We start from the raw sequence: 23,903 nt of genomic DNA, 5'->3' as shown, positions 1-23,903 counted from the left end.
TTCTAGGCAGGGAAAACCTGGTGTTGAACTTCCCAATTAGCGAGACACAACGCAAAAAAAAGAGACTGTAAAGAGCCGTTATCACTCCTATTTTTGGACCCTCCTTTCTAGGCCTTACCCATTAAATGTTTTGGTGGCCTTAGCATGACTTTAAAATCCTGCAGGGCTGAGGACGTATGTATGTAGACACTCCACATCTTGAGAAGCTCGATTTGTGTTTTTCTGATTGATGGGTGAGGTTTAACACACTAGTGCAAAAGAAATACCAAGTTATGGATTGAATAGAATAATTTTTCATCTTTGAAAAGTCTTCATTAGTAACTTTTCACCAGAGGTTCTAAGAGCTTCAAGAAAACTCAACATTTTCAGATTGATCCAAAGGGGATGGACATGAACCCTGCATTTCTCTTTTCTGCATTTCTGGCCAGACCAAGTGGGAGTAGGTGATTTGGGAGTAGTGGAGAGCGGTGGAATCTGGGGTAGAGGATCTCCCGATGCAGATGCTGCCGGAGGGAAGTGGTGCCTGGGGAAGGGGAGCAGGGCGGTGGTCAGATTCCCTGAGAGTCAGAAAATAGGGGGCCGTCAAGTCACGGGTGTGGGACCGAGTCAGAAGGTGGAGGAATCATGAAGACAGAAGGGAGGGTGATAATCACTGAGGCAAAAACTGGAGAATCCTATAATCCGAAGGTGGAGTATTCTAGAGTCAGAAGGTGGGAGGGGGTCGCAGAGCCAGAATGTGGCGTTACAGAAATATTAGAGTAGCTACCTTCAGATGACCCCTTACCAGGGACTGAGGAACCTGAGGGCACAGGCGGGCAAGACCCCATGAACACCCCAGCGGGCAGATTCAGATCTCAGGCTGGTGTTGCAGCCTCCGCATGCTTGCCTTCCCCCCACCCCCAATCATTCCACTTCTCGGGCCAGTGTTTCCTGAGGTTCGCCAGCAAGAATCCACCCAGCAATTATCTCCCCTCTCGCGCGCATGGGGGGACATTAACCACGAACGCGCTGGAGAAGAAAGGTACAGATGGGTCTTTTATTGCACACTTGGAAATGTTTCCAAGGCTTTTGTTTTCTTCCCCCATTCATTCCTGCCGTATCACTAGGATCTGCCAACTTCAGTGCCCAGAGGCTGCGGCTGAAGGGCCTGGCCCACCCGGAGACCCCGCTAGGGGGCGCGCTCTGGCCGTGGCGCCGAGCCGAGCCGAGCCCGCCAGGGGGGCTCCCCTGAGAGTACGCCGACTGCCGGGGTCGGCTGGGCCTCCGGACTGACGCCGGCATTGGGTCCCTCGCTGCTCCTTTACGTGAACTCCCACCCATGCCCTCCGCTCACCCGCCCCCCACGTCCGGGGACGCCAGGAACAGCTACAGAGTAACGCTGGCTGCACCCGGGACGCCTCGACCCTGGACGCACTCAGGGTCCCGCAGTCCGGCGGCATTGGAGAGGAGAAACCTGATGGTGATGATTACAGGGCGCCGAGAAGTTTCCCTCTCTGGTCTGGAAACCTGGGGAATGGTGCGGCAGGAGATGGGAGGGGCTCCCGCCGAGGGACTCAGGGTGAGAGCCCCACCGCTTGCTTCTCGCCGGTGGGAAGGGGGGGACCTCCCGCTCCTCTGCTCACCCCCAGCCACCCCCGCCTTCCGAGGGCAGATGTGAGCCTGCGACCATCTCGCCTGGCTTTGTGCTTAGAGCAAAGCTGAAAAATGCCTCGGTTGGCCGCCTGGGTGGATGATTGGGATGGAGGTGGGTCTGTTTTCTCTCTAGTTCTCCCTCCCCACCCCCATCCTTGCCTGCTGATGGGTAACCAAAAGTGGCGAGGTTTGCAAATAAGGGGAGCTGTCCTAACGCAGTGATCACACCCACACGTCGGTACCTTAGAGCTTGGCCATGGTTTTCGGGGCGCTTCCAAAAGCACTGCTTCCCCACAAACCTCTCACAGCTGAGCCCTGTTGGTGGAACCCAGGGTTCAGGCGGACGACAGGGCGCGTAGAAGGGGGGTGGGGATCAGCAAACACCAAGGAGTCTTCCTTGGAAATCCAAGTTACCAGTGCCTTTGGACCTTTCCGAAGGCTGATTCTTTGAAAACACATCAACAAACAAACACCGTCCACAGACAGATCCCAGCAGCCTTGGGGAGAACTGAGGCAGGGGTAGGGAGTGGAGGGCAAGCAGGGGGCAGAGAAGGCGAGGACCAAGAGCTAGGCAAGCGGATTATGTTGTATTTTCCGCCTATTACCAGACTGCCAGAAGGAGAGACCTCGATTTGTATATAAAATGCATACCCTGAAATGGATAAGACTCTGAAGGCAGCATTTGAGGAGGTTAACCTTAACTGGTTGGAGTTAAGGGGGGTGGGGGGGGAGGCAAATATTTCTGTTTATGCCCTCCGGCTCTTCCCAGCACCGGCTGTCAATCCCGACGCTTGTTATCCTCACAAGGCTTCAGTTTGTTTGCCTGATCTCAGCAAGGTTTTCTTCCACAAGTAGAACTATAATTGCTATAATTCTACTGTATCATTTGGATCATTGCAGTATTGTTGTTTTCTCTCCCTCTTTCTCTCCTCCTAACACTGCAATAACGCGCTCCAGTGTTAAATTAGCAGGTTGCGGAAGACCATAAATGAATGAAAGTTTGTTAAAAAAATTAAATAAATAAAACAGCAAAATTACTTGGCAAAGGGGATATCACATCACAGAGAATCCTCGAGTGTAATCAGGACTTATTGTCTTCCCTTCCAATGGCTTCCAAATTGGTCGCCAGAGTCCAACGAAGTTTATTTCTATTGTTTAAATATATGTTTTGAAGAGGTTGAGCATAATTTAAGGGGACCTGAGTGTCCGGTGAGGCTGAAAGCCCATCACTGCTTTATTTATCTATGCATATATTGCACAGTAAATTAAAACATCTGAAATGAGAAGTGTGCAAGGTTAACTCTCCTGCAAACATTTTCCCCCTGGATAATGACATCAAACTGCCACCCCCTTAGCCTGCATTTCTTGCAAATATAATTTTGAAACTGCAGTGTAGAATTAGTTCTCACCACGGAAAAGAAAGGAGTTTCTTCCATCTGCCTCTTCTAGGTAATTATTATTTCCAGTCCTGGGGACAAGCCTCGTCTTTCACCATAAACAACAGTTTTAAACACTTCTGACCCTCACTTCTGACCATAACTGTCATTTTTATTTTAGTGATTGATTTTAAAGGCAAATGAACTGCAAACTATTGTTTTCTAGGCAGCCCGGGGCGGGGGGGGGGGGGGGGGGTGACCAACAGTTACAGACCTCAAATACAAGAGGAACCAGGAGTTGTGAATTTCAAAGTACAAATGTGAAAAATGTTGCCAGTAAAATGAAATTACTTTGATTCGTGGGTAAAAGAGAGATGACAGTAAATATGAAATTGGCTAAACTAAAAGTTTTTATACACATCCTATAGCCCAATTCTTACACGTTTACCTACTCAACAAATCAGCTAAATTCTTCCTAGATATGAGAAGTATCATTTTTGTTTTCTAAAATAACAAATAGGAAGGGTGCCTGGCTGGCTCGGTTGGTGGAGCATGAGACTCTTGATCTCAGGGTTGTGAGTTCAAGCCCCATGTTGGGTGTAAAGCTTATCTAAAAAAAAATAAAATAAAATAACAAATAGGATAACATGTACACCTTAAACCCATATTCTGGTTAGACACTCTGGGGATGACAGCAGATTCTGTCTTCCAGGGGGTATGCTAGAAAAGTTTTCTGTTGTTGTTGTTTAATTTAATCTTTTGGGAATAGCAAGAGTCAATTGTAGATTTTGAAGTTGGTATTGAATTGTGACAAAGATTATCTCAGGGCTGCTGGGTGTAAAGTGAACTGGGTCAGGCCCTTTTCCCCAAAGTGAATGGATGTGCCTTCCCAATAGCGTCCTCACTGGGGAAGATTGATTAGAAATACCAAAAATAAACAAAATAAAATAACAAATCTAGTGTTTTCAAACAGGTTTCCCAAACAAACACATTATATTCTATTAATAGAATTAAATTCCAGGGGTCATTAAGTCAGAATCAGAAAGTCTATGTTAACCTCCCCTTTTACAGTGGATGATTAAAATTAGAATACACCCCAGCAGAAAGTCCGACTTCTTTTTTAAAAAAAGGAGAACAGCTGCAGAAGGGGGAGGAGAGAGACGGAAGCAAAGAAATCTTCCACCGAGAGAGTTGAAACACTGTTAGGCTCTCAGAAATGATTTGTACATTTGTGTCTCTTTTTGTTTAACACGATCTTTTTTGGACTCATTTTCAGCCCACTCCTTGCGTGTGCGGAGCCGACTCTGAAGTCACGGAGCCACCCAGCAGCCGGGTCTTGTGGATTTCCGACGCAGGGCCCTCCCGTGAGGGAAAAGTGCCTCTGTTTCTCCCAGCGACCAGCCGCTGGGACGCCCGCGAGGGTCCGCGGCTGGAGGCTTGGAGGAAACCGACGCGTCTTTACAGCTGCGTCCAGACCCGCTTCCCAGGAGTGGGCTCTCGCGGCTGGGGAGGGAATCGGCGTGCCGAACGTTAATCGAAAGCTGAATGGGACGGTATCAAAACGCCGAACTGTTGATGAGGATGGAAAAAGGAGGAATGCAGGAAAGGCAGAATCTCCCAGGTGCCTTGGACCAGCAGGCAGGGCTTAAAAGAAAATCAAACGTCAGAGATAGCTCAGGGACTCCTCCGTTCCCGGGTCCGAACATCCAAGTGTCAGAAAAACTGGTGAGAATCAAGCTAAAAGACAGAAAGAGAGAAGGACACAGAGAGACATATTTTTCCTCTTGCCTTTAATAGTAGTAGTAATATCAGCATTAGTATTAACAATATTAATATACCCATTCCCAACCCTTCATCCTCCTCAAGTCGTATCCTGAATGCTCCAGCCAAGCCAGCTCAATCTGTCGGCCGCCCACCCACCCGCATCCAAGAGTTATGCAGATGTTTATGGCTGGAAAAAAAAAATCCCAGTTATGCATTCTTGTATTTTTAAATACTGACTGTAAGTGATTCAAGTATAATCCTTTGTAAAACGCTTTTCTCTTTGACATATTGAAGGGGGTTGAGAGAGGAAAACCCGGCGTGGATTCCCCCTCGCCGGTCCCTGTCCCACCCACCACCCTTGCCCCCACCCTGCCAGCGTCGGGGCCCCTGGCAGTCCCTTGAGCCCAGCACCCAGAAAAAGTGGGCGTTCGTGCCAAACCCTCGCACTGGCTTGGCCCAACTTCAGTCACAATTGGTCTCGATTCTCAGTGCTGGACACGCAGTAAGTTGTTTGGGAAGAAACGCGTTCGTTCAATCATAGGCTCACTCTCTTACCTTTGCTAATGGGAGCCGGGCCCTAAGAATTCAGAAATGTAGGCGCTCAGACTTGGTAGCAGCCGAACCTGGGTCTTTCCCACCCTGGAGCACTCAGGGCCCCCACAGTTCCGCTCCTTGCATGAGATTTGGGAGCGTCCGACCTCGGGGTGACAGCCTAACTAGTGGAAGCGAACTTGCGGAAAGAAGAGAGAAGCGAGTCTGGGGAGAAGAGGGAGACTCCCAGACCCCGCAGTCGACACTCTCCTGTCCCTTTTTGCCCTGTAACTGCTCTAGTGAAGGCCGCGCTCCACTGGCCGAGCTTTGTCTTGAAGCGGACTTTTCCCAGAGTTAAAGACGGAGGTAAGAGAAGTCGGGGGACGCTGCAAACCAGAGAGCAGCCTCCCGGCTCAGAGTGAAGACTAACTGCTCAAGGCGTTGGGCCACAAGACAAAAGTGAGCGCTCAAACAGCGGTTGTTTGCTGGCGGCCATCCCCCTGACACCTCGGAGGCTCGTCCGGCCTAAAGAGGACGGCGACTGGGCGCCACTGAGGTCGAGGCGCTGTCCTGCGACCGCAATTCTGGCTTTGAAAAGTACCAAGTCAGTCTGAACGCGAGCCTCCAGGCCTCGCCTCCAGGAAGCAAGGTCCCCTGGTTGGTGGAAGGGGCGCACGGCGCCCAAGGGGCACCCACAGGCCTGACATCAGAATAAGCTAGAGCTTCGGGCCAGTCTTGAAGGGTTAAAGGGGAAGCTGCGGGACGAAGATGGATAAGTTAGAAAGTTGTTAGTTAAAAACAAAAAAAGAAAAAAATGGTTTGGGTGACAGCTTGCTGTCCCCTCATCCTCCGCACCGCCCCCCCCAACCCCTCGCCGGCCTTTCCGGACTCCAGTCCAGGCTTTGCGCTGAGCCCGCAGCCCGGTGCAGCCCGGCCTCTGGCGAGAGCCAATCACAGTGCGCCTCTCAGCACGTGGAGGAGAGAGACTCCAGAGCTCAGCGCTCGCTGCTCACTACACTTGTTACTGCCTGTCCTGAGCGCGGAGAGGGCGAGCTCCGGCCGCGGGCAGGGCGGGAGGCAACAGCCGGCAACCGAGGGAGACAGAGGCGCAGAGACCGCAGTAATATCCACTATAACCAGCCATCTAACCCCACCCCCCAACACACACCCATTATCCCACCCTTCAGGAGAGGCAGCCAGCGGCCCCGCTCTCTGCGCCCAGGGAAAAAGCCCCAGCCATGAGCAATCAGTACCAGGAGGAGGGCTGCTCGGAGAGGCCCGAGTGCAAAAGTAAATCTCCAACTTTGCTCTCCTCCTACTGCATCGACAGCATCCTGGGCCGAAGGAGCCCTTGCAAAATGCGGCTGCTGGGAGCCGCGCAGAGCTTGCCCGCCCCACTGGCCAGCCGCGCCGACCAGGAAAAGGCCGTGCAAGGTAAGGTTGCGCTCACCAGGCACCTACAAAGAGCGCTGGGCACTGGTTTGGATGTTTGATGTTCGGGGGCCAGGGGCCTGGGGTTGTCAAGGTGGACATGGAGGAAAGAGAGAGAACAACTCTGAGGCCTGGTGTCTCAAAGAGCGGCAAACATCTCGCCAGGGGCTGCCTCTTCCTCTTTGCTTCCAGAAACAGAGGCCAAGCATCGCTTTGGAGGGGGTGGGGGCTTAAATTCTCGGTATTGAGGTCGTTTAAATACCCGCTTTGGTGGCCTTGGGAGTGCTCTGAAGAGGGGCGACAGGTCAGAAACAGCAGGTGCCTGGTGGACCCTTGTAACAACAACTTGAAGACAAGAACCCCTAAAGCTGTGAATAGGGGTCTCCAGACAGACTGAGCCTTGGTCTTTCCTCCCTGGAGGATTTCTTTATATGCGGTGTTCTCCCCACCCCTCCCCCCGCCCTTTCTTTCTTTTTTTAATTGTAGATTACTTGTGACCTTTTAAACCCAAGCTTCGCAGAAAACATCTCCCTGGGATTACCCAAATGCTCCTTATTGTATTTGAAATGTATGAAATGTGAGGCTTCTGGGTACTATTTTTTCTCTGCTGTGTTATTTTTAAAAATAGAGTTGAAATATTTAAAAGGTTTTATTTTTTTTTAATTAAAAATTCCAAAAGAACCGTCGTTTTGCCCCGAACCTGTTACGCTCAAGTTTCGCCTTGAGCTGACTGCAGAGGTATCACAGGGAAAGAATTGTTGATTTCTTTCAAAATCCCAAATCCAGCGGTCCAGCCGCAGCGCCACTTGGAAGACAGGAGCAGATGGCAGAGAAGGGGCCGTTTAAAATAAAACTGACTTTTTCCTTTTCTTTTTTTAGCCTGCAGTGGCACCTATGCCAGGCGCTTCCTCGAAGGGAAAGAGCGGCCTGTGCGTGTTGTACCCCCCTTATGCCCCCTCCCAGGCCTTTCGGAGCCAATTTTCTCCAGGACGATTTTTCTTTGCCTTTCTGTGCAAGGAGCCGTCGCCCCCTCCAGCTGCGGGCGGTTGGGGCACGGCCCGCGCTCAGGGCCACTGGGCCGCTTCCTCAGCCCCCCCAGGGGTCGCTCACAGGGCAGCGCCCCTCTCGCCAGCCTGGGCCTGCGTGGCAGAGCAGCGGCAGAGGTCGTGCGCAGAGTTTTCAGGGTGGTAGTGATTTTTTTTTCCAAGTTGTTGAATGTTTTCAGGTTCTTCCATGCCCCGAAGTGAGAGAAAGAGCAAAGGGAAAGAAAAAAGAAATGAAGAAAGGACGAGGAGAGAGAGCGCGCGGAAAGCGCACAAAAAGGAAGGAAGGGGGAGAAGAGAAAAATGAGGAAAGAAAGGGGGGACGGTAGAGAAAGAAAAAGAGAAGGAAAGTAACAACGAAAGGAAGAGAAAGAGGGAGAGAAAGAGGTAAAAGGAAGGAAGAAAGGAAATAAAGGGAAGAGTGGGAGAGGGCAAGGAGAGAGGCGAGGGGCGGAGGAGGACCGAAGAAAAAAAGAGAAAGAAACAAGAGAAAGAAAAAGAAAAAGCAAGAAAAGTGGGAAAGAGAAGGGGGTCCAAGTCCGGTTGCACGCGGGAGGGGGGGCCGGGGCCTAGGCGCCGAGAAAGCAGTGGCGGGCCGGCCTCGGGCGGCGGCTCTGGCGGGGACGCCCGGCTGACCAGCGCGCTGACCGCTCTCCCTTGCCCGCAGGCTCCCCCAAGGGCAGCGGCGCCCCGTTCGAGGCTGAGCTGCACCTGCCGCCCAAGCTGCGGCGCCTGTACGGCCCTGGCGGGGGCCGCCTCCTCCAGGGCGCCGCGGCGGCGGCGGCGGCTGCGGCGGCGGCGGCCGCGGCGGCGGCCACGGCCACCGCGGGTCCGCGCGGGGAGGCCCCTCCGCCGCCGCCGCCAAACGCGCGGCCCGGGGAGCGGCCGGACGGCGCGGGGGCCGCCGCGGCCGCCGCGGCCGCCGCCGCCGCGGCCTGGGACACGCTCAAGATCAGTCAGGCACCGCAGGTGAGCATCAGCCGCAGCAAGTCGTACCGCGAGAACGGGGCGCCCTTCGTGCCGCCGCCGCCCGCGCTGGACGAGCTGGGTGGCCCGGGGGGCGCCGCGCACCCGGACGAGCGCCTCGGCGCGGCCAGCGGCCCCGGTGGCGCCCCGGCGGCGGGTGGCGGTACGGGCGCCGAGGACGACGAGGAGGAGCTACTGGAGGATGAAGAGGACGAGGACGAGGAAGAGGAGCTGCTGGAGGACGACGAGGAGGAGCTGCTGGAGGACGACGCCCGCGCGCTGCTCAAGGAGCCCCGGCGCTGTGCCGTGGCCGCCACTGGCGCGGTAGCCGCCGCCGCTGCCGCCGCCGTGGCCACCGAGGGCGGGGAGCTATCGCCCAAGGAGGAGCTGCTGCTGCACCCAGAGGACGCTGAGGGCAAGGACGGCGAGGACAGCGTGTGCCTGTCAGCGGGCAGCGATTCGGAGGAGGGGCTGCTGAAGCGCAAACAGCGGCGCTACCGCACCACGTTCACCAGCTACCAGCTGGAGGAACTGGAGCGGGCCTTCCAGAAGACGCACTATCCAGACGTCTTCACCAGGTACGTGAGGGGAGGGTCGCGGCTTTCGCGGCGGTAGCTAGTGGAGAGCTCACGCGGGCCCCAGGGAGGGAAGGCGGGTGGGCAGGGGCTTGGCTCCTGGACTGTACCCAGGTGTGCCCTCGCAGTGCACCCACCCCTGCTCACCAAAAACTACCCACACCCAACCCCACCCCTACTCCGGGCTTTAAGTTTGGACTGGGATGATTTCTTTCCTTCCCAAAGTCTCTCCAGTTTAATTTTTTCAAATTACGAGTTTTAGTTAGAGAAGAACGGCCTCTCCAAAGGGTGCCTGAACGCACCACCTTGGAGGCACGCGTACCCCAGCGCACATACTCAGGACCCCGGGCGCTTCGGTCCCGGCCAGGTCCCGGGCGAGGCGCAGGAAGCGCTGCGGGGCCCTCTCGGCCAAGGCAAAAACAGGGGCTATTTTTGGCCACTGTGTGGTGCGCTCGCCACCCCCGCCTGATGCCCCAGGAGACTGGTGGGTATCAGTTACGCTGTTCGCTGTTCACAGTAGAGCTGGAGCCCGTGCCTGCGGAGAAGGCCTTTAAAAAAGAGTCAAGTTCTGTCGTTTGAGGACTCCTAAAATAACGGCAGGAAGTCAGCACTGGACAGGATTTGGTATCTGTACATCTGGGGGGCAGCAGGCAGAATCTTCCCCTCTCATTGCTGTCCTCTCTTCCCCCCCACACACATTAAGCCCAGCGTTCATTTCATGCACACGGGTTTACAGGGGTGGGACATGAATGCTGGCAGCCAGGCAGACAGTGGACCAAACAGCTGGGGGGATTTTTCTCTTCGGACGGCTGTCCGGCCAGGGTGTTCCGCCTGATCACGCTCCAGTTCCCTCTTGCCCGAGTGTTTTGAGGAAAGAGGTGAGAGGACTGAGCCCCTGGGCCCCAGCTTATCCATCCAACCTGGAGCGCTGGCTGCCTGGGGGCCTTCCTCTCCCACCCTACAGCCAAGATCTGGGCTCAGGCGAGGAGCCAGCGTCTGGGCAAACTTCCTACAGTAGGTCGGGAGAGAGGGCTGGGTGTCTGCCTGGCGCAGGGCTTGTCAAGCTCCGGCAGCTTGTTCACTCAAGACGTGTGCAGCTTTTCAATATGCATTTTAGAAGCGGAAAGCTGCCCACCCTTTTGAACCGCAGGAGACATTGCTGCTCAGAGCTGACGAGGCCCGAGCCAGCTCTAAAGTGTTGTTGATCTGGCAAGTAATGGCCAGACTCTCTCCTAACCAGTAATGGAAAAGAGTTGATCTGGTGCTGGCATACACTAAACTTGGTCATCCCTTGAGCTAAAGTTGGTCCTCCTTATATCATCCAGTCCCTTCATTTTCTTTAAAAAAGAACACAAAATTTAAAATCTGTGTGTGCTGTCCAATAGCTAACTGGCCGACCTGCTTTTTGCATTTATCACACATGTGTGTTTCAAAAGAAGAAAATGATGTGGTGTCGATTGGCACCCAGGTCCGCCCTTTTTTACCTTCTCCGGGGGGAACCATAGTATGTGAAAGGGGGCAGCTCCTCTTCACTGCCCCGTGCCCACCCCTTCCGACTGGGGGTTACTTAGAGCTCCTTAGTTCGGGCAGGGAGCCAGCCAACAGTGAGGTTTTAGATTTGCTGGTGCTCACTGCAGCAGGGGGGCAGCCGAAAGCGCTGCGCTGCTTGGTGAGCCGGTTTCCTCCTGGTCCTGAAGTTTCAAGTGTGGACTGGGGGGCCTGCCGGCAGTGCGGACCCAGGTCCCAGGCTAGGGCAGCCCCCGATCTTCCATATTAGCGGGGGTACAGCCAATTATTCTCTCAAGCTCAGATTTTCGGTAAACAGGTCGTACGTAAGGCATTTTACAGCATCTTAATGGTTTCCTATTTGCCTTAATTGTCGCAGTAATAACTGCAATGACGGGGTAGGGTTTCAGTTAAATCGACTTCCCCTGAGATGGGCAGGGTTTGTAGTGGGCACTGGAGTCAGGAGGTGCGCAGAATTTTGTTTAATCAAAAAATTACCCCACTGAACTCTTAACAAGCTTAACATATCTCCAGAGGGTAATGGGGAGTATGACCTAAGGGAAGAGGGAGGGAGGGAGGCGGAGGAGAGAGAGAGAGAGATGAAGGGAAAGGCGGAGAGCTGGAAAGAGAGGGAGAGAGAGAAAAGAGGGGGCAGAAAAAAAAATTTTAAGGCAGAAAGAAACCAAGGGCACGAAAACAAATTTGTGGTTGAGTGCTGAGTTCTTCTCGCATGTAATATGAGGACAAAACAGGGTATGAGCGTTGTGTGCCTGTGTGTTTCTTGTCTAACTCTGGCTTAAGGGAGAGTGGGGGCGAATGCGAGTGCCCAGTTCGACTTAGAGACTCAAGAAGCCACGCTTGTCACTCTTGAATATAGGATGATACACTACAACATCTTACATCAAGCAACGTGTCGTGTGTTTTTATGTTTTCAATCAAATAGTAGGCACTTGAGTGGTGAAGGGATCACGATGCCCATATGTTTGGGGGTGAGGGCAGGCAGGCAGCCAGGAGAGGCCCTGATGGAGGAAGCCTGCCAGAAAGGGGAAGGTGGCTGGGAAGGTTTGCTGGAGCCTGCTGTGACCTCCTGTCTGTGTGTTACTTTCTTATAGGGAGGAATTGGCCATGAGGCTGGATTTGACTGAGGCTCGAGTCCAGGTGAGCTGCGCTGCAGAGAGCGGGGAGGCAGGGGTGGGGGGAGAGTGGGAGAGAGGGGAGTTGATGAACTGGTGTGGGTTGAGACCCCCTTTGTAAAATGAAGAGGAGCAGAATCAGAAAAGCAGATCCAAACACACATGCCCCAAAAGATTAAAATATGGAGACCTGGGAGGTTGGAGGGGAAGGTTTCTGGGTTTGGGAGCCTTGAGGGAGGAGTCCGGGATCAGAAGAGGAGTTTCAGGGCCCCTGAAATGCAGTCAGGAGCCCCCTGGTTCCACAGCCCCTGTAGGAAACAATCGGAGGAGTGACTTCTCCTGATTGAAATAATGGGATGGAGCATGGATTTGGTTGTTAGACAAATCCGCTCAGCTCCAAGCAGGTATTTGGCTGCGATTAAGTCTCCAATCGGGCTTCATAAAAGCCCACTTAGTGCTAGAACAAACAGGGCCATTTGAAGGCAAAATGCTGTTTGATTTCCCCTCCGCCCGCACAAGGAGCTGGCTAATGCTATTTGATTTCCCATTTTTTATAGCAATGAGCCCACATTGATCTAATAGGGAGTGAGTGCAATGCTATTAAAGGTGTTTGCAGCCCCATACCAGAGTGCATTTCCGAACCCAGGCCTCATAACCAGAGAGACGATCAACACTGGGCAGCCCCGACGGCCAACAGAAAACAGATGTCCCTGGGTTAGGAGCTGAGTGAATCACTTTACAGTCAAAATCAAGCGCTGATAAAGCACAATAAATTCCATATGGCTCATTTAATACACAACAGCTTCTTGCATTAGAGGGCTAATGATGAGGCCTGTCCCCTCCCTTCTGTTGACACATTTCTCCATTGTCAAACAGAGATGTGACAGCAACTCCGTGTTTTCAGCTCAGGGGAACGAGTCGTGGGAAAGTTAAATAACTTTTAAAAAGAAAGAGAGCGCCCCCTCCCCTTCTCCTCTCTCCCTATTCACTGGAGAAGATGTAATTAAGTGAATATGAATTATTAGAGTCCTTTCGTTTACCTTTGGGGGGCCTCAGAGGTATTAATTCAATAATGAGGAATTGCAGGGGGACATCTTGATAATTGCAGTGGAGCCGGGAGAGATGATCTGTCTGTAAAAGGTTTCCACGTTCTTTGAGGGCATTCTGCCTCCCCTGCCCCCCTCCCGTCCTTTACTCCTTTCACTGCCATCGAAGAGTGGCGGATATTCTCGTCTAGACAGATTTGGATACACAAAAGCTGCCCACCCAGCCTGGTCCCATCTAGTCTTACTTTTTCAAGCCTCTGAATTTCCACACTAGAGTGTTTCTCCAATTCACAAATAGATTATTCCAGGGCTGTGGAATGTTATGGATGGGCTCCTGCGCAGCAGGATTTTAAATAATCAAACGATTTGGATTCTCGATTTTTCTTGCCGTATGTGGCTGTCTAGAAGTCAAGCCAAGCTTAGATACTAGTGCTAGTAAGACAGCCTCCAGTGTATCTATATGAAAGGCGTGGATGTCTTTAAAATAAAAAAAAAAAAACCCAAACAAATTCCTCCAGGATCATTTACATTATGTTTTTAATATAACTCTGTATAGCCCCGGAGTTCATTCTTAATTTTTAGACTTGTGTGCAGGCATAAACCCCAACCTAAAAATATTAATGCCTTCAGGGGAGAAGGAGCATATCTTCTTAGCTGTGGGTGTGACGAACAGGTCACGTAAAAATAATTTCATGCGCCTGGGAGTTATTTTTAGACTATGGTAGCTGCCACATTTCAGGTAAAGGTCTCTACTAAAACTGCTTTCTATTAACAATTAGGAAGATACCTTGTACTAAAAATCTCCCCCAAACCTAGAACTATCTTATTTAAATAGCCTATTTAAACCACATCCTGCAAAGAAAGAAAGGCCTGTTAGCTCTGAAGACGTGTAACGTCTACAGCTATCCTGCACTCTCATTTCGATTTGTCCAGGTTGCTGCATACCTGGTCCGCACAGTCAGCGCCTTCCTGGGTGGAGCCGGGCCCTACACAGGGCCCCTGCCCATAGCAGGCCGCCTACCCCGTCTTTCCTTTCACGGAGGACTGGCCCCCACAATGCAGGCTTGTTTGCTTGTGTGTTCCTTCCCTCCCTCCCAGCTTCCCCCAAGCCTCAGAATCCAGCTTAGTGCTCTTAGGTGTTCAGTAAATATTTCTGGAAAGAATAAATGAACAGCCTTCCTGAGGTCCCCTCTTCAACACAGCAGAGATTTTGCCAGCTCTTGGGTAAACCTGAAATCCGCGAGAATAGCTGATGGGCAGCGACAGCCTGATACCTACTCATCTCTGGGTGGCTGCCCATAGCCAAGAGTCCCTATCCAGCCGAGCTTTCACATGCTTTGTGCTACTCGTCGCACATAACAGCCTTATGAGTGAACTTTTATCATCACCATTTTACAGATTAGAAAAACCAAGGTTGAGAGAGGTTTAAGTGACGTGCCTAAAGACGCACAGCAAGCAAATGGCAGCGGAGACGTTTAAACCTCGGTGTCCCCATCTCTAAACACACGGGACCATTTTCTTCCAACTGGGAAAGGAACGAGGCTATTTGAAATACGCACTGGAAAGGGTTTGCTTGTCCTGTATTTCCTGCTGGCCTTAAGTTTGGGCTCCTTTTCGCCTCTTGTTTGGCCCTAGAGGTGTCTTTGAATCACCCGAGGCCAGTGAGGAGCGAGTGGGCGCCGGCCTCAGCGGAAAGGAGGAAAGGTTCCCAGCGGTGGTGGTGAGGGGGGGGGTGGGATGGGGAGGGGGCGCGCGTCCGGAGCCCCGCCGACCCCGGCTCTCTCCGCCTTGCAGGTTTGGTTCCAGAACCGTCGGGCGAAGTGGCGCAAGCGGGAGAAGGCGGGCGCTCAGACCCATCCTCCGGGGCTGCCCTTCCCCGGGCCGCTGTCGGCGACCCACCCTCTGAGCCCCTACCTGGACGCCAGCCCCTTCCCCCCGCACCACCCTGCGCTCGACTCGGCCTGGACGGCCGCCGCTGCCGCCGCCGCCGCCGCCTTCCCGAGCCTACCTCCGCCTCCTGGCTCGGCCAGTCTGCCGCCCAGCGGGGCGCCGCTGGGCCTGAGCACTTTCCTCGGAGCCGCTGTGTTCCGACACCCGGCCTTCATCAGCCCTGCGTTCGGCAGGTAACGCGCGGCCTCGGGAGTCTGTCTGTCTGTCTCTCTAATACACACAGAGAGCCTGGGGTCAGGGAGGAGCCGGAGACAGGAGACAGGTAGTGGCTACACCACATCTTTGCTCTTTGGCCAACTCTTAGAGATTTAGTCAAAGAAAATACTCTCTAATTTTGCCTCAATGTGGATCTTGAAGGGAATGACTTGGGGCCGAGTGGCATAGGGGAGGGCGGTGGCAGTAACAACAACCATGACAACTGGGAGTGTCCAGTGGAAGCTGTGAAAGTACCATTTGAAGGAAGCACCAGCTCAGGCCATAGGTGGTGTGTGTGTAAACGTGTACACGTGTAGGCTACAGAGCTGGGATGACTCTTCAGATTTTGCCAAAACCCTTCCCCATGCTTCAGGGCCTGGCAGAGCAACACAGCCCTGGCTTCTACAGGAATCCTGGAGCCAGGGGCCCTCTGGGTGCAAAGAACTCTTTTTTCTTCCCCAGACTCTAACTTCCCTGTCACTCAAGTGACCCGCCGCCAGCCATCCCCCATATGTGCAAGCCCCGACCCTCACTGCGGCACAAGACAACGAAATAAAAGAAACCGTTCATCGTATATTATAATTCCCTTTCTTTAAATGAACATCGAATGATGAAATAAAAAGTCTGTATAATCACACAGACAAAGAAACAAAGGAGGGATGTATTAAGTTGGAAAGTGCAGTGAAAATAAAACTGAATGCAGCTTCAATGATCTCTCTTTGGGAGAACAAAGAAATAATAGATTCATCCAACGGCGCAGCCACTTAACAAAAAATCATCTTAGAGAAAATTTTTTAAAAAAGACACGAAGGAGAAGTAGTTTCACGTAACAAACCGATAAAATAAACAGCAAGTGCACCGAAGTGTGTAGTTAGTGACTCAGTTTACCTAGTGGAACCAGAGCATCTTACGCCCCCTCCAGGACACACTCTATTATTTTTTCTGAGCAAACAATTTTAAGTCCTGTGTACCTCGCGTCCCCCACCTTTCCCTTCTGACAAGTGGCTCATAAAAGCCGGCAGACCCCGGCTGGAGCGCCTGAGAGATTTGGAGAGGCTGGAAGAGGAGTGCGGTGGGGGTGGCATGAGGGGTAGAAGGTGGCCTGGGAGAAGCGGGAGGCTCTCCTCGAATCCTGGTGGGCTCATTTCTAATGACGGAAACTGAGAATTAGCCCTGCAGGAGCCCAGAGCCAAAACCATGGGCGTGGGGCGGAGGTGGGGGGGGGGCGGAGGAGGGGAGGCAGGTAGGGTTGGGGTGGTAGTTGGGGTGGGGTGGCCGGGGACGGCTCTGGTCTCGGCTGCAGGACCGCTGTGCCGTGCGAAGGAGGTGGAGGGAGGCGCCGCGAGAAGCAATCCCGGCGCCGACTGGAGGCGGTGGCACGGACTAGGGTCCCGGGCTTGGGCGTCGCCGTGCACCGCCCGCGGGGGTCACGGGTTCGGGGGGGCTCTCTGGGGCGAGAGGCTGCAGGACACAGGGAGGGCGATGGGGAAGGGGTGTCGTTGCACCCGGACGCGGGGCGGCGGGCGGGTCCGAGCGGCCTACCCAGCGGAAATCAACAGGCGGGCGCCCCACACCCCCACCTCGCGGTCATTGGCTGGGCACGGGCAGCTCAGTCTGGCGCGGGAGGGCGGCCTTGTCGGCGGGAAGGCCGACAAAGAAGGCCAGCTCTCCCAGGGCAAAAGGAGTCCCCGGCCGAGAAGGCGCCCTAGGAAGAGTACAAGGTCTGCAGCCTAGGTCTTACTCAGTTTTAATGCCACCTTCTCGCTTCTTTCTCTTTTTTACTCCTCCATCTCTCCTCTTCTTTTTCTCTTTGTCTCTCTTCTCTCTTCTGGCAAGTGGAGCTCCCGGTCTGGGAATACAACCCTTTCTTAGGCGAAACCACAGAATGCAAGCAACTGGGCCGTGGGGGTTTGGGTCGCAGGACCTGCCTCCGCCCCGGCTCTGCTCCCTTCAGGCTCTCTGGCCCCATGGCCTTTTTTTGTTTGGTTTTTTCCCTCCGGTTCCCTGCTCTAGTAAAGGCCTCTCAGAGCACCCCAGCCTAGCGCCCATGCTCCCCAGCCCGTGGCCCACCCTAGCCCTGCGACTCCGGGCTTCTGCGGCGGCGCCCGTCTGCGTCCTTCTGTGGCCCTCCGCTCCCCTGGTGAGAGGCGGCGGGAAACGCCGTCCCCGGCGCCGCGCTCAGCTCCCGAGGCCGTGACCGCGCTGTTTGCTCTCCCTGCAGGCTCTTTTCCACCATGGCCCCCCTGACCAGCGCGTCGACCGCGGCCGCGCTCCTGAGACAGCCTACGCCGGCCGTGGAGGGCGCGGTGGCGTCGGGCGCGCTGGCCGACCCGGCCACCGCGGCCGCAGACAGACGCGCCTCTAGCATAGCGGCGCTGAGGCTCAAGGCCAAGGAGCACGCCGCGCAGCTCACGCAGCTCAACATCCTGCCGGGCACCAGCACGGGCAAGGAGGTGTGCTAAAGGCTGCCCTCCACCCTCGCGCCCCGGGCGCACCCCGAAAGGTCACCTCACTCAGCACCACTCAAGACCAAATGGAAACAGAGGACCAGCACACTCCCGAGACGGCACTGAGAGAGCGCGGCCGCCTTCGCAGCAGCCCGGATGCGGGCAAGGCAGCCCCTGGCGCTACCGGACGTGGCACCTCCTCGGCTGGCTGTCCACCCGCCCCTGCCCCTGCCCCTGCCCCTGCCCCTGCCAACCTCGCTCCGACTCTGAACATCCACTCTCTCTCGCTCTTTACTGAAAATATCGGGGAGGTTTTCTTTCCAAGACGCCTGGTATTGAAGTTAAAAAATTAAGAAACCCAACCTCTCTTCCTCCTGACACCCCACTTAGCTTTTTTTTTTTTTTTCTTAAATAGCATTTTGGCGCTCTAAGTTGATCCCCCCAGCGTGGGCCCCGGTGTGAAGCCAGGGCCAGGGAAGCGAATGCGAATCTGTAAGATAGCTAACAGTGCACTTAACGGAAAGGGGCGTCTTGTTCTTGTTCTCTTCTTTATCATACACCAACCAAGGTTTTTATATCAAACCAAAGGGAAATACTCTGCTAGAATATGGACTGTTGAAGTCACCAAACTGTGATTATTGATTCTGTACATACCATTGTTATTAAAAAAAAAAAAAGAACAGAGCTTTGTATATTTGAAATGTTATAACGCAATTGCACTCAGCGTGGTATGGTAAAAGTTTGTCCTCCTGTAGATTCTTACTGTGTTGTAGATACGGTAGGGTTCCTAGACAAATATTTATGTACTCAAGCCCTTTATTTAACTTATTAACTGTAGAGGCTTCTGAAACCTTCAAGATAAAGGCAATGGTACAGTACTTTTGTGTAATGTGTAATTGTTATCACTTTTCCTTGCTATCTAGTGGAGAAGTGTCACGCTCAAAATAAAAAAAAAAATTATATGTTTAACAAAAGGAAGTGTGAATGCTCTATGCAAGCGCTGAGGGGACAGCGGACAGGCCCCCGCAGAGGCCGGGGGGGGGGGGGGGGGGGCGCTCTGGCGCTCCGGCACCTCTTCGGTTTATTTGCATGCGCGTTTTCCTGGCAGAGGCCCTTGGTTTGAATGTGATCCTCAAAGGGATTCGGGTTTCCTGCAAAAGTTAAGGACGCCGCCGCCGCAGTTTCCTCCCGCGTCTCGGCTCCCACGGGTCGTTCCGCAGCGGGAGCCGAGGGTCCCGGGCTACGGACGTGGGGTGGACTCGAGGGTGGGTGGCCGTACCGTAGGCGTTGTTGATCGTGGAGACAGAAATTTGAAGCGAGCGGGAGTCTTAGCTAGGAAGGCGAAGGAAATTGTTCGTGGAAAGTGCCACGTAGCAAGGAAGTGCGCGGTCCGAGATGACAGGTAATGGCGAGAGCAAGAAGCCGAGGCGCTGGCTTCCGAGGGGGGCGGGCTCCAAGGTATACAGGGTATACCCTCGGGGAGGAGGGTGTGTGTGTGTGTGAGAGAGAGAGAGAGAGAGAGAAAGGAGGAGAAGAACGCAGAATCGGTGATGGAAAGGCAGCAAGGGGGTATCCAAGTGGCAGATCTTAACTCGACAAATGTCATTACATCACTTATCCAGACACTGGGAAATGTATACATTTGAAAAAAATCTAAACAACTCAGGTTTCCGGAGGAGACCAGAACAGATTTGCAATCTGTAACCCCCTTGGCGCACTCCTCCCCGCGCGGGGAACCGTAGCTTCTCCCTCCCCCCCGACCCCCCCCCCCCGACCCTTCGTGCGCCACTCCCGGCGACCGCGGGGTAAGCCCGCCCGCGGGGGCTGGGTCTCGCCGACGCTCCCAGGGTGATGGGAAAGGGAAGAGAAGCTTAATTAGTTTCAATTTGTAGTAATTAGCTCGCCGGACCTTTGGGGAGAGGGGCAGGCGAGGGGGAGGGGTGCTGCCGCGGCGTGACTACCGGGCTCGCAGAGCGGGTGCCCGCCGCCCCGCCAGGCCGTGGGCCGGTCGGGCGCCGCGGGGGGCGGGGGCGCGTCTCCGGTCCGGCCGTCGGGCTCCGCGCGCGCTCCCGGGCCGCGCCCCGCAGAAGGCGGGGGGGCCGGTCCCCGTGCGGCTCGGGAGCGCAAGTGTGCGCGGCCGAGGGGCAGGTGCGGGGTCGGGTAGAGGTCGGCGGCAACTCCGGGGTGGGTAACCCGGTCGGCAGCTGCCGCGCGCAGGCCCTGGCGTCCTCCGCTCGCCGACGCGGCCCGGAAAGCCGGAGACCCCGCCTGCCGGGAACTTTGGGGAGCGCGCCCACGGGCTTCACGGGCTTCACGGGCCGAGGCTGCTCTCCGGCCCTTGGCCGTCGGGTGGCTCACCGCCACCCTGCTCCGGCTCTGGACTCGCGCGAGGGGCGCTGGCAAGCAGGAGCCCCCCTTGCCTGGGGCGTGGGGAGCAGGCTGCCAAACACCTTTCGTCGACCGTCGTGGTCACGTACTCCTTCCTGGACTTCAGCGGGCCCGGCGGGAACTTTGGAGGACAGCCCCAAGATCTGAGTGTCTCAAACCTCCAGGCTCCACAGGATCTCCTGTGGCGAAAGGCCCTTTCCTGGGGGTGGGCAGGGTTACACTGGAGTTGGGAAGTGAGGATGGGGGAATGCAGGAAGAGCGTGAGGGAGAGGCTTTCTCTTCTTCTTCTTCTTTTTTTTTTTTTTTTTTTTTTTGGTGGTCAATATCAATTTTCCGTCGATTTTGGCTTTTTGTTTAGGTACGGCTTTTTTCCCCCTCCAGGCTGCCGGTTGGATGGTATACGAGAAACAGTACCATTCTTCCTGTTAATGAACTCTTTTTTAAGTCATTTTTTCTCATTTGACCCTTCCATGGAGCAGAAGCAAATTGCGTGAAATTACCTCCAAGGATTACATTTATTACCGGCCAATGAGAACCCCTCGCCTTGTTTTACAAACTCTTAATCCTATGTCATTCTGATGCCGCAAACAAGCCCGGTCCTGGGCCTCCTATTCTTTCAACTTTCCCCAGCTGGAGGGACCTCATTCTGCACTTAATATTCCCCATAAATATCACACGCTAAAGACCCCTGACTTCCAGCAAGTCCACATTAAACATGTGACATGTCACGCATGACAAACTCTGAGTATCTTTTCAAAGCAGCATTAAAAGCAAAGAAACCAATTTTCTTCTCCTTCCAAACCTCCCCAAGTGCTGAATGATGGGGATTGGAAAGAGCCACTGGAGCGTACTTAGGGGGATTTTATGAGATTTTCCAGAATGATTTAATCTTATTGTGAGCATTATTAATGAATGGGCAACCCAATTTGGCCCCAATATCTGGGAACGAGGTCACAATGCTGGGAGCGGCTGACCCCCCCCCCCAACCTTAAGCAAACCTCTTCCACCGTGGAGGAGGACGTGCGGAGCCCAGGGGAGTTCAGGAGAGCCCCTGTGATGGGGACATAGCTGTCCCCTGCACACTGAGGGCACAATGCCCCACCACCTGCTTTCCCAGGGCCACCCCTACGGTGTCTTGGGATGAGAAGTGATTGGGAGCCTCTGTGGGAAGGATGAGGGGAAGGGGAAAGTGAATTTGCTCCATTTTCAGACAGGCTAGCCAGATCTGGATGAGGCCCTGGAAGGAAACGCAAGAAGGGAGCAGTTGGCCTAATAACGTCCCTGTGTTGTCACCAACGACTCAGGGTTGGGCTGCGGTCAGGGCGGCCACCGTAGGTTTGTGGTGGGGCAGCCAGGAGGTCCATGAGCTAGAGAGAGGGACTACTGGAGAAGGTTTGGGATGACTCGGGACTTGAAACTGAGACTTTACGTCAAGTCACGGGTAGTGGCGCCGGTCAGTTTCCCACTGTCGTCTTCTAGTAGCGCCCTCGCCCTCCGTAATGGGGGCAAACATTTATTATTATTGTTTTCGATTTGTAAAACCCAGAGGGACAAGGCACCCGCAGTTCTCTTTTTCGTGTCGTTCTGAGTGAGGAGATCTTGCTGGAATGGAAGCGGGGGCTGATGTTAGAGGGAAGGAAATCACACACGGGTTAGGTGAACTTGCGCTTGGAGGAAATAATGTGTATGTGAGCACGTGTGCGCGTGTATACACAACGGTGAGTGTGGCTGGATGAAGGGGATCTTCAACGGGGTCGGAGAGGGGATTCTGGAACCCCGAGTTCTGCGGAGCAACTGTGTTATTTCACAGCCAGTGGCAGGCTGGCTGGGGGGTGGAGCGGGGGTGGGGGTGGGGGGCTGCCAGCCTGACAAGGGGAAAAAGCATTTTTCAGAGGAAAAAGTTGTGTTGCCTCTGGACGTTGTTAACTGTCCAGTTTGAAGCATACATTTTTTTCCCTTTAAAGAAAAGAGAGCGATTACCAGTTATACATTAAGAAATGTCATTCAGTCATTTTTATTCATTCTCCGGAAATCTTCGTAAAAGCCTGAATCATACTTCTACAAGCAGCAATTTTGTTAATCCAGGGGGTTATTACTCTGGGCCCTTATTAGGTTCTACACCACTGCCAAGCAATCCTATAACCCTCTCAAAAGAAGTTTACCTCCCTGTTATAAAACCAGTAGTGGTATTTATACTGTGCAATAATTAGTGTATTACTTGAATCCACTAACACGTTCATTTTATCTCTGCACAAAACCTCTAGTCTGCTTATAGAAAGCTTGTGCCTCCTTTGGTGCTGGTAAAGTGGTGAAAGACTGAATTGAAGGCTGGTTGCACTTTCTGCTTTTGCCTCGCCTTAATTCCCATCTCTTTTTGCTCTCATCCAATTAGCACAGTGTATTAAGCGGTTTATCATCTCATAGTCAGCTATTGAGAGAAACAAGGCGAGCACTTTGCAATAGAACCTGCACTCCTTTGACACCCTCAGGTACTTACATATTCCACTGTGCTATGAATAATAGAGGAAGAATGGAGCGCTAATTCCCTCATCAAAGAATGCCTTGTCTGCTGCTTTGCTCAACAACACCATTCTGATCAAAAGAAAAGCAATAAAGCTTAGCATAACAAAACGAAACCTACTTATTAGCTTAGTGGTTAAATTAATGCAGAGCCGCTGCTATTCAAAACCAAGGTTTGAAAACAGCCTCCAACAACCTGATAATGCTGCCTTCGGGATGAAGGAATTTTAATCTGAAATTTGAGGCTGGCTCAGATGAGTTAATCTATTAAACTGCTATAAGGAAGCTCCACAGCAAACCATTCAATTAAGAAATATTTAGGTGAGGAGAGACACACAGAGAGAGAGAGAGAGAGAGAGAGAGAGAGAGAGAGAGAGAGATTGAGAGAGAGAAGGGAGGGAAAGGCAAGGTGGCTTGAAGTCTGGGATGGGAGCACTGAATTGAGGGGCTGGGGGGTTCTGACAAGAGGATCTGGGACTTGGTGTGTTTTTCTTAAAACAAGATAGGGAAATCTGTTTTTAGAGTTTCCTTATCTTTGCACCTCCTACCAAACTAATTGTAGGACACGTTCGAAAAGGCATGTTGAGGTGTCTGTGTGTGTTTTGTGTGCTGGGGAGAAGAGGAGGGGGATGGTGGTGAAGGGCAGTGGATTCATCCTCTTTCAACATCCTCTCCCAAACTCCAATCTGTGAACTCTGGTTAGCCCCCCATGTCTTGGGCAAGAGTCAGAAGATTAACTCTGTCCGTTTCCCGGATAAATTAAAATCTTGAACATGGTCTGTGTAGGATTTTCAACTTCTGACCTCCCCTATGCCCCTTTATATGAAAGAGAGTGGAGGGTTAGCAAGTGGTGTCCGAGATCAACGGGCACCTTGTTAGAGGCAGATCCTGCTTACATTCAACAGGAAAGGTGCCCTTTGCAGAGGCACGGGCCCGCAAGAGAGCCGGGCCGGGTTCTCCTGGGGCCCCATTTCCCAACTGGCCCAGATAAAACTTAGCCCGGAGGTTTAGTTAGTCTGGCCCAGTGCTCAAAATTTTATGCTAAAAAATTCACTGCCAAGTTGAGAAATGGAGACGCTTTATGGAGTATCAGGATTCCTGGCTTCTCTTGAAAACCAGATTGTGTGGCCACCCTGGGCCCCATCCCTCCCAGCAGCCCTCGGCAGCCTCTTCCCTCTTTGGACAGTCCCTGCCACTCTTCAGTGTGAACCTGGCTTGTTTCAGCCGTTCACTTTTAGCACTTGAACTTCGGATCCATGCCCGGGAGCCTGCGGAGACACACGGGTAGGCTCCCCCTGACAGAGAGGTGGGTGGCGTTTCTGCACCCCTCCCAACCAATGCCCCATCAACTGACAAAACTCAAGGAGTCGAAACCTTTCTCAGAGAAATGGGAGTATGCT

General features: G+C 53.4%; 1 protein-coding gene across 2 annotated transcripts; it reads left to right on the top strand.

The window, feature by feature from the left end:
• The first annotated feature begins 248 nt into the window (after positions 1 to 248).
• Positions 249 to 18,569, top strand: ARX (aristaless related homeobox). Of its 2 annotated transcripts, none has more exons than XM_045471477.1 (6): positions 249 to 1,558; positions 4,285 to 6,737; positions 8,445 to 9,321; positions 11,937 to 11,982; positions 14,798 to 15,126; positions 15,611 to 15,857. In XM_045471477.1, the coding sequence occupies exons 2-6, from the start codon at positions 6,542 to 6,544 to the stop codon at positions 15,615 to 15,617; spliced, it is 1,455 nt and encodes a 484-aa protein (XP_045327433.1). In that variant the 5' UTR covers positions 249 to 1,558; positions 4,285 to 6,541; the 3' UTR covers positions 15,618 to 15,857. The 2 variants fall into 2 exon arrangements, with proteins under 2 accessions (XP_045327433.1, XP_045327432.1); XM_045471476.1 differs by lacking the exon at positions 15,611 to 15,857 and adding an exon at positions 17,370 to 18,569 and having other exon boundaries at positions 275 to 1,558.
• Positions 18,570 to 23,903: the final 5,334 nt, after the last annotated feature.

This window comes from Leopardus geoffroyi, chromosome X, assembly GCF_018350155.1.
Source record: "Leopardus geoffroyi isolate Oge1 chromosome X, O.geoffroyi_Oge1_pat1.0, whole genome shotgun sequence".
Classification (NCBI taxonomy): Eukaryota; Metazoa; Chordata; class Mammalia; order Carnivora; family Felidae; genus Leopardus; species Leopardus geoffroyi.
Note: the sequence above shows the minus strand (reverse complement) of the source record. Positions and strands in the feature narration are given on the sequence as shown.